Genomic DNA, 9,663 nt, shown 5'->3' on the forward strand with positions numbered 1-9,663 from the left:
CTGCTGCCAACTCTTTTTATGTTACTGGTTCTACATTTTCTAGTTGGAAACTTTCTACTTTCTGGAGAGACAGAAATCATAGTTGATTAATAGTTCAGAATGCTCGTATTTTTCTGCTAACACTATATACCATCTACTGAAAGCAGCAGACTTCTCTTTTTTCCTGCAAACATTTCCTATATTTGACGTGTTTTGTAATCCTTAGTTCCTTTAGCCTTTAGAGCTAGATGAGAAAGTGACTGATTGAGTTAGAAAGGCTTGAATTGGTAAAGTAGACATTTTGACCTGTATATATTCTGCAGGAGCACTGGTGGCACAGTGGTTTAGAACCAGGCTGTTAACCAAAAGGTATCAATTCTGCTTCGGTCTTCCTTATTCACTGCCCAACTTTCACAAGTGTATAAGGTAATTGAAAACTACATGGCTTGGGTCAGGCACACCTTAACCCTTAAGGAACATCTCTAAAGTGTTGCTTTCCAACACTTTAGTCTTTTGCAGCAGATTTGCCCAATGCATTGTGTCCTTTGATTTCCTGACTGCTGCTTCCATGAGTGCTGATTTTGGATCCAAGTAAAATGAAGTCCTTAACAACTTCAATCCTTTCTGTATTTATACGATGTTACTTATTAGTCCAGTTGTGAGGATTTTTGTTTTTTTATGTTGAAGTGTAATCCATGCTGAAGGCTGTGGCCTTTGATCTTCAATCAGTAAGTACTTCAGGTCCTCTTCACTTTCAGCAAGCAAGGTTGTGTCATCTGCAAAATGCAGGTTGTTAATGAGTCTTCCTCCAATCCTGATACCCCATTCTTCTTTATATAGTCCAGCTTCTTGGATTATTTGCTCAGCATACAGATTGAATAGGTATGGTGAAAGGATACAACCCTGACACACACCTTTACTGACTTTAAACCACCAGTGTCCCCTTGTTCTGTTTGAACGACTGCCTCTTGATCTATGTAGCAGTTCCTCATGAGCACAATGAAGTGTTCTGGAATTCCCATTCTTCGCAATGTTAGCCATAATTTCTTATGATTCACACAGTTGCATGCCTTTGCATAGTCAATAAAACACAGGTAAAAGTCTTTCTGCTATTCTTTGCTTTCAGCCAAGGTCCATCTGACATCAGCAATGATATCCTTTGTTCCACATCCTCTTCTGAATCTGGCTTGAATTTCTGGCAGTTCCCTGTCAATGTACTGCTGCAGCCATTTTTAAATGATCTTCAGCAAAATTTTACTTGCTTGCAATATTAATAACATTGTTCAATAATTTCTTTATTCAATTGGATCACCTTTCTTTGGAATAGGCATGAATATGGATCTCTTCCAGTCAGTTGGCCTGGTAGCTGTTTTCCAAATTTCTTGGCATAGACGAGTGAACACTTCCAGTGCTGCATCTATTTGTTGAAACATCTCAGTTGGTGTTCCATCAATTCCTGTATCCTTATTTTTTCCAATGCATTCAGTACAGCTTGGACTTCTTCCTTCAGTACTATCGGTTCTTGATCATTTGCTACTTCTTGAAATGGTTGAACTTTGACCAATTCTTTTTGTTACAGTGACTCTGTGTATTCCTTCCATCTTCTTTTGATGCTTCCTGCATCATTTAATAATTTCCCTGTAGAATCCTTCAATACTGAAGCTCAAGGCTTGAATTTTTCCTTCAGTTCTTTCAGCTTGAGAAATGTAAAGCATATTCTTCCCTTTTGGTTTCCTAACTCCAGGTCTTTGCACATTTCATTATAATGCTTTGTCTTCTCAAGCCACCCTTTGAAATATTCCACTCACCTATTTTCTTCATCATTTCTTCCTTTCACTGCAGCTACTTGATTACTTGACGTTCAAGAGCAAGTTTCAGAGTCTCTTCTGACATCCATTTTGGTCTTTTCATTCTTTCCGGTCTTTTAATGACATCTTGCATGATGTCATTCCACAACTCTTCTGGTCTTCAGTCATTAGTGTTAAATGTATTAAAACTATTCTTGAGATGGTCTGTAAATTCAGGTGGGATATACTCGAGTCGGTACTTTGGCTCTCTTGGATTTGTTCTAATTTTCTTCAACTTCAGCATGAACTTGCATATGAGCAATTGATGGTCTATTCCACAGTCAATCCCTGGCCTTGTTCTGATGGATGGTATCAAGCTTTTCCGTTGTCTCTTTGCACATATGTAATCAATCTGATTCCTGTGTATTGCATCCGGAAAGGTCCATGTGTATAGTCACTGATTATGTTGTTTAAAAAAAGGTATTTGCAATGAAGAAGCAAAATTCTATCATGTGATTTCTGGCATCATTTCTATCACCAAGGCCATATTTTCCAACTACCAATCCTTCTTCTTTGTTTCCAAATTTCACATTCCAATTGCCAGTAATTATCAGTGAATCTTGATTGCATGTTTGATAAATTTAAGACTACAGAAGTTGGTAAAAAACTTCAATTTCTTCATCTTTGATCTTACTGATTGGTGGGTAAATTTGAATAATAGTCGTATTACCTGGCCTTCCTTGTAGGCGTATGAATATTATCCCACCACTGATAGCATTGAACTTCAGCATAGATCTTGAAATGTTCTTTTTGATGATGAATGCAATGCCATTCTGCTTTGGTTTTTCATTCCCAGACCTTAAGATAGTCTGATTCGAAATGGCGAATACCAGTCCTTTTCAGTTCACTAACGTCTAGGATATCAATGTATATGCATCCCATTTCATTTTTGACAATTTCCAACTTTCCTAGATTCATAGTTTGTACATTCCACATTCTGATTATTAATAGATGTTTGCAGCTGTTTCTTCTCATTTTGAGTCATGCCACATCAGCAGATGAAGGTCCCAAAAGCTTGACTCCATCCATGTCATTAAGGTCAGCTCTACTTTGAGGAGGCAGCTCTTCCCCAGTCACCTTTCGAGTGCTTTCCAACCTGGGCGGCTCATCTTCCGACACTTTATCAGACAATGTTCCGCTGCTATTCATAAGGTTTTCACTGGCTAATTCTTTTCAGAAGTAGACTGCCAGGTCCTTCTTCCTAGTCTGTCTTAGCCTGGAAGCTCAACTGAAACCTATCCACCATTGGTGACTGCTGGTATTTGAACACCGGTGGCATAGCTTCCAGCATCACAGCAACACACAAGCCCCCACAGTATGACAAACTGACAGACAAGGGGCTTTGAGAAGTTTATTACATTTGAAATGAGCAAAATTGTGATTATTGAAACTTTCACAGCTAAATGATCAGCAGAGGAGACAGATCATGTAAATGGTGCTTGGCATTAGTCACCAGATATCACAACCAATTGTTGTGGAACCATTTCTTACTCAGGGTGACCCGATGTGTATCAGAGTATAACTGTTCTCCATAAGATTTTTAATGGTTGATTTTTCAGAAGTAGATAGCCAGACCTTTCTTCTGAGGCTCCTGAGTGGTCTCAAACTTCCAATCCTTCAGTTAGCAGCCAAATGTGTTAACACTTTGCACTACCCAGAGACTCCCAGTATCGCTACCAAACCCAAATCAAATCCATTGCCGTCGAGTTGATTCCAACTCATAAAGACCTTATAGGACAGAGTAGAACTGCCTCATACGATTTCCAAGGAGCAGCTGGTAGATTCAAACTGCTGACCTTTTGGTTAGCAGCCATAGCTCTCAACTACTGCACCATCAAGGCTCCAAATCACTACAGTTCCTACAAAGCCATCTGTCTTAGTTATCTAGTTTTGCTATAACAGAAATACCAGAGGTGGGTGGCTTTAACGAACAGGAATTTTTTCTCACAGTTGAGGAGGCTGGAATTCCAAATTCAGGGTGCCGGTTCTAGGACAACACATTGCCCAAATGGGCTTATAACCGCAGTCACAGAGGTTAGGATTTATAACACTTATTTTGGGGGGACACAGTTCAATCCATAATACCATCTGTGTCTTACTGCAAGCGGCACTTCCAAAGAACTCACAGGTGTATTATACTTTCATTTGAACATTTAACAATAAATTGAATTATTCACCAAAGATATGTATGACACGTTGGCCTTTCAGATTAAATCAATATGGAAAAAGTTTTGGTTTGGTCTCAATATTACTCTTTATAATTTGATTCCAAGAATATTTTTATATTTACCCTAACACTCTCGGCAACCTTCATTTTCTTAGACTTTCTATATTTTCTTTTTAAAAAGTCCTTTTGAACTCGTATAACAACTATAGAATCAATCACTTTTAAAATGTCATGAACTAATAAGCACATCTTGACCCAATTGAAAACTCACACACTTAGGTGATAATAACTACTTCTGGGAAAAAGCTGTTGGCAAAAATGTCCTTATGAAAAGAACAGTACCAGAAATTAACATTCACTTTAGTTTAATATACAGAAAGGGTTACCACATTTCTTTAGACTATATTAATAAGAAATTGTAATAAAAAAGAGGGAGGCACTCTGGGAAACATATGTGAGGACTCATTTCCTGGATACTTTTTAGGAAGATGTAATCCTTCATACTTGTCTTGGAAGATGTCATGGATTGAATTGTGTCCCCCCAAAATATCTGTCAATTTGGCTAGGTCATGATTCCCTTGTATGACTGAATGATTGCCTACCATGTTATCTTCTGGTATGATTTCCCATGTGTTGTAAATCCTATCACTATGATGTAATAAGATGGATTAGTGGCAGTTACATTGATGAGGTCTACAAGATTGGAAACCCTGGTGGCGTAGCGGTTAAGTGCTATGGCTACTAACCAAGAGGTCCGCAGTTCAAATCCACCAGGCGCTCCTTGGAAACTGTATGGGGTGGTTCTACTCTGTCCTATGGGGTCGCTATGAGTCGGAATCGACTCAATGGCAGTGGGTTTGGTTTTTTTGGTTTTAAGCCAATCTCTTTGAGATATAAAAGAGAGAAGCAAGCAGAGAGACATAGGGACCTCATACCACCAAGAAACCAGTGCCAGGAGCAAAGTGTATCCTTTGGACTGGAGGTTCCTGCACTGAGATGCTCCCAGACCAAGGGAAGACTGATGCATCATGAGGACCTTTCTCCAGAGCCAACAGAGAAAAAGCCTTCCCTGGAGCTGGTGCCCTGAATTTGGACTTGTAGCCTACTCAACTGTGAGAGAATAAACTTCCCTTTGTTAAAGCCGTGCACTTGTGGTATTTCTGTTACAGCAGCACTAGATGGCTAAGACAGAAGAAGTCCAGACAGAATGCTCCTTAGAAGCCAGGATGGTGAGACTACGTCTCACGTACTTTGGACATGTTATCAGGAGGGATCAGTCCCTGGAGAAGGACATCTTGCTTGGTGAAGTAGAGGGTCAGCGAAAAAGAGGAAGACACTCAATGAGATGGATTCACAAAGTGGCTTCCACAGTGGGCTCAAGGGTAACAATGATTGCAGGGCAGGGCAGTGTTTTCTGTTGTACATAGGGACGCTATATGTTGGAACTGACCCAACAGCACCTAACAACAACACCACCGATCCTTCATACTAGTTAAAACATTTAATCTAAAATGGTTTTTCAACAATAATGTATTATGTAGTCAGAAACATTTTCTTTACAGAGATCTAACAGTTTGGGGACTAAGTATGAAATACCGTCTGACAATAAATCAGGAGGTTTTTGTACATTTTTGTGTGTATTTCAGTACTAAAAACTTAGCTTGAAATAAATGATCTTAGGAAATGATTTAGACTAAGAAAATAATAATACTTTGATTTTGTATGATGTTTTCCTAATCTTGTTGATTTCCTATGTTACATAAGAGATTAAAGTTTATTCAAAAAAGAATTTTAGAAGAGATAAGTAGTAAAATCTTAGTTTCAAAAGTACTGATTTAGATTTAAATGTATTTCATATATTAAATATGAAGTTAAGTAGAGTAAGACTTTTGAGTCAACAGCAGAAATAATTGATCATATATTTTTTGGGCAAAGTTTCTCTTCATAGAAACATTTAATTTAAGAATCAGTTTTTGTTTGTATAGAATCTCTCTTTTATCCTGTATTGACAAAGTTTTTGCTCTTTTGTCAAGGTATCAGATACACACCGGACTTCAACATTCTATCATAAGACCTACCCAACCCAACTGCTTACCTCTGGACAATGCAACCCTACCTCAGAAGCTGAAGGAGGTTGGATATTCAACACACATGGTTGGAAAATGGCACTTGGGTTTTTACAGAAAAGAGTGCATGCCCACCAAGAGAGGGTTTGATACCTTTTTTGGTTCCCTCTTGGGAAGTGGTGATTACTATACACACTACAAATGTGACAGTCCCGGAATGTGTGGCTATGATTTGTATGAAAATGACCGTGCTGCCTGGGACTACGACAATGGCATATACTCCACACAAATGTACACTCAGAGAGTACAGCAAATTCTAGCTTCCCATAACCCCAGAAAACCTATATTTTTGTATATTGCCTACCAAGCTGTTCACTCACCACTGCAAGCCCCTGGCCGGTATTTTGAACATTACCGATCCATTATCAACATCAACAGGAGGAGGTATGCTGCCATGCTTGCCTGCTTAGATGAAGCAATCAACAACGTGACCCTGGCTCTGGAGACATATGGTTTCTATAACAACAGCATTATTATTTACTCTTCAGATAATGGCGGCCAGCCTACGGCAGGAGGAAGTAACTGGCCTCTCAGAGGTAGCAAAGGAACGTATTGGGAAGGGGGGATCCGGGCTGTTGGCTTTGTGCATAGCCCACTTCTGAAAAATAAGGGAACAGTGTGTAAGGAGCTTGTGCACATTACTGACTGGTACCCCACTCTGATTACACTGGCCGAAGGACAGATTGATGAGGACGTTCAACTGGATGGATACGACATCTGGGAGACTATAAGTGAAGGTCTTCGTTCGCCCCGAGTGGATATTTTGCACAACATTGACCCCATATACACCAAGGCGAAAAACGGCTCTTGGGCAGCAGGCTATGGGATCTGGAACACTGCAATCCAGTCAGCCATCAGAGTGCAGCACTGGAAACTGCTGACAGGAAATCCTGGATATAGTGACTGGGTTCCCCCTCAGTCTTTCAGCAACCTGGGTCCGAATCGGTGGCACAATGAGCGAATAACTTTGTCAACTGGCAAAACTATATGGCTTTTCAACATCACAGCTGACCCATATGAGAGAGTGGACCTATCTAACAGGTATCCTGGAATTGTAAAGAAGCTCCTACGGAGGCTCTCTCAGTTCAACAAAACTGCAGTGCCGGTCAGGTACCCCCCCAAAGACCCCAGAAGTAACCCTCGGCTCAATGGAGGAGTCTGGGGACCCTGGTATAAAGAGGAACACAAGAAAAAGAAGCCAAGCAAAAATAAGGCCGGGAAAAAGCCGAAAAAAAGAAAGACAAAGAAGAAGAAACAACCGAAAGCAGGCTCATTTCCAAAGTGCCATTCAGGTACTAATCGTGGATAAGTACAAATTTTCTGCTGTTAAATCAATTTTTAGCCTTTCCCCTGTTTTCTAGGCAAGCCAGCAAATTTAGCTCAATAATATCACTGCTGTAGCATCAGACATATTTTCATGTTGTGCCGTGCCAGAGACTTCTGCGACCTGGACATCCACGGTGGAGAACTATTCTACTCAGGTGCCAAAGGTGCTACTCATGTAAGCCACACTTGGAGGAGAATGGAGGTGCTTACTTCTGTCGCTCTGTTATAAAAGGTGGTCGATAATGAGTTCAACTGCTGTGCTTTAGTGAATTGACCAAATACAATGCTTTAAATTGTAAGAGGGGACCAGAACCTACAAGGGATGAACATGCTAATTTGATGGACATTACAGGATAGCATGATTAAAAACTGTTTTTAATAAAGTGTAGTCAAAGGATATATCACCTCAAACACCTTGAAAAAGATATGTTCTTAGTGAATTTTTGAATCTCAGTCATATGATAAAAAAAAGGTTCTTAAATGAATTTAATTTCATGTATCTTTTTTTTTTTCCTGTGAAAATAAGATGGTTTTCTCACACGTGAACAGCTTGCACCTCGTATTTTCATGCATGACAAAATGGCAACTCAGAATGTTTGAGCACATTGCCAAATATGAATGTAACTATTTTCTAAACACTTTAATGGAATGACGTTTCAGCATTGAATACATAATTTATTTTTACAGAAAAAAATTATTTTGTTATAAAAAGTTATGTAAATGACTTTTTATTATTTTATTCCTATTTTCTGCATACCATTAGAGTTTTATTTCATGTCTTCAAGATTAGCAGACACTGTAAAACTATAAATTACTGTAGTACTGTGTGAATTCATATATTAGAAAAAGAAAATTACTCAGAAAAAATTACAGTCATCATTGTTCAACCATTACTTTGAATGTAATAAGATGAATATTTTCCTTACTAATTATTTGAAAATTGAATATTTGTATAGAGCTGAGACATCTTTATTGTTTCTAGCATAAATGCTATTTATGTAGCTATTAAATTGATTTTATTTTATGGCACTAGCAAATTTAGTTTGGCTTTTCTGATCTAACGTCTAGATAAAATTGTATTATTCATCTTAACAAACAGCAGTCTTTGTAAATAGGAAATTGAAGATATGGTGTGCTAACTGCCACAGTAGTATAATTTGGACTTTGCAAATATGAGATGTATTTCCTCGTGGCTACTGCATGGAGAAAGATGTTCACTTGTTATTAATAAATAACTTTTATAATGACCCTACTCAAAAACCAAGTGAACACTGTAAGGACACACAGAGAAATGTAAGATAGGGATCCTGCCTGGAGTAGTTAAATAGCTGGTTTGGGAGCTCACACATGAAAACGTCATGAGGAGGGCTCAGGGAACATCATCTGTAATGAAGTTCATCAAGGGTCATCAGCGAGTGTAAACAGATGTGATTCCTGTTGGCTCTAAAGCTTCCTTTGTAATGCCCTCTCCTAATAAAAGGAACAGTGGCTTCCACGTCTCACAGTTTACACGTGAAAAGTCACAGATACCGAGAACTGTGACCTGTTAAGTTACAGTTGTTACAAGAAAATGTACAAAGTGCTATAACAGCATGCCATTAAATATGTTTCTATCAGAACGCAAAGGGCTACCTTTGACAGTTTATGAAAATCTATAAAAGAATCTATAACCTATTACTGAGACAACTAAAATGAACAAAATGATTGAAAGATTATTTTAATTTTAATATTTTATTTCTGGAATATACACTTCCATTTTATTATGTAGTATAAAGTAGCATTTCCCGAAGTTTGTGCTCTGTTGGCTGGATATTTTAAATGAGTCTTTAAAAATCAAAGACATATGGTCAGTGTATTTTCCCTTTCTTACCAAACCCAGCAATACCTTGGAAGAAAAATCCTGGCGATCTTCTTCCGTTAAGATTACAAACAACAAAACTCTGTGGAGCAGCTCTGTGTTACACGTGGGGTTGCCATGAGTAGGAATCAACTCCACAGAAGCTAAAAACAGTGGTAAAGCATAAAATGATGACGTGACTTACAATAGCTAGCATCTTATAAGATGGAAAAGGTAGAGTAATTGTGACATTAAAAGAAGAGTTTTGAGGAAAAAACAAGTTGGGGAAATGCTGAGTTAAATTAAGTTAAAAGTGAGTTAAAGTCAGCGCAGACTTTCTTAAGAGTTTTTAAAACCCTAGTTTCCATTGTATATATCTAA

The 9,663-nt window shown here is 38.5% G+C and overlaps 1 protein-coding gene across 1 annotated transcript in view; it reads left to right on the forward strand.

Annotated features, from left to right (window-relative positions):
* ARSJ (arylsulfatase family member J) overlaps nucleotides 1-8,944 on the forward strand; it is a 101,071-nt gene extending 92,127 nt beyond the window's left edge. The window contains exon 2 of the mRNA XM_003410493.3: nucleotides 6,027-8,944. Within this exon, the coding sequence (XP_003410541.1) occupies nucleotides 6,027-7,428 (1,402 nt within the window). The 3' untranslated portion in view covers nucleotides 7,429-8,944. The remainder of the gene's footprint in view (nucleotides 1-6,026) is intronic.
* The last annotated feature ends 719 nt before the right edge of the window (nucleotides 8,945-9,663 follow it).

The sequence above is a fragment of the Loxodonta africana genome, chromosome 5 (assembly GCF_030014295.1).
Source record: "Loxodonta africana isolate mLoxAfr1 chromosome 5, mLoxAfr1.hap2, whole genome shotgun sequence".
NCBI classification, from domain to species: Eukaryota; Metazoa; Chordata; class Mammalia; order Proboscidea; family Elephantidae; genus Loxodonta; species Loxodonta africana.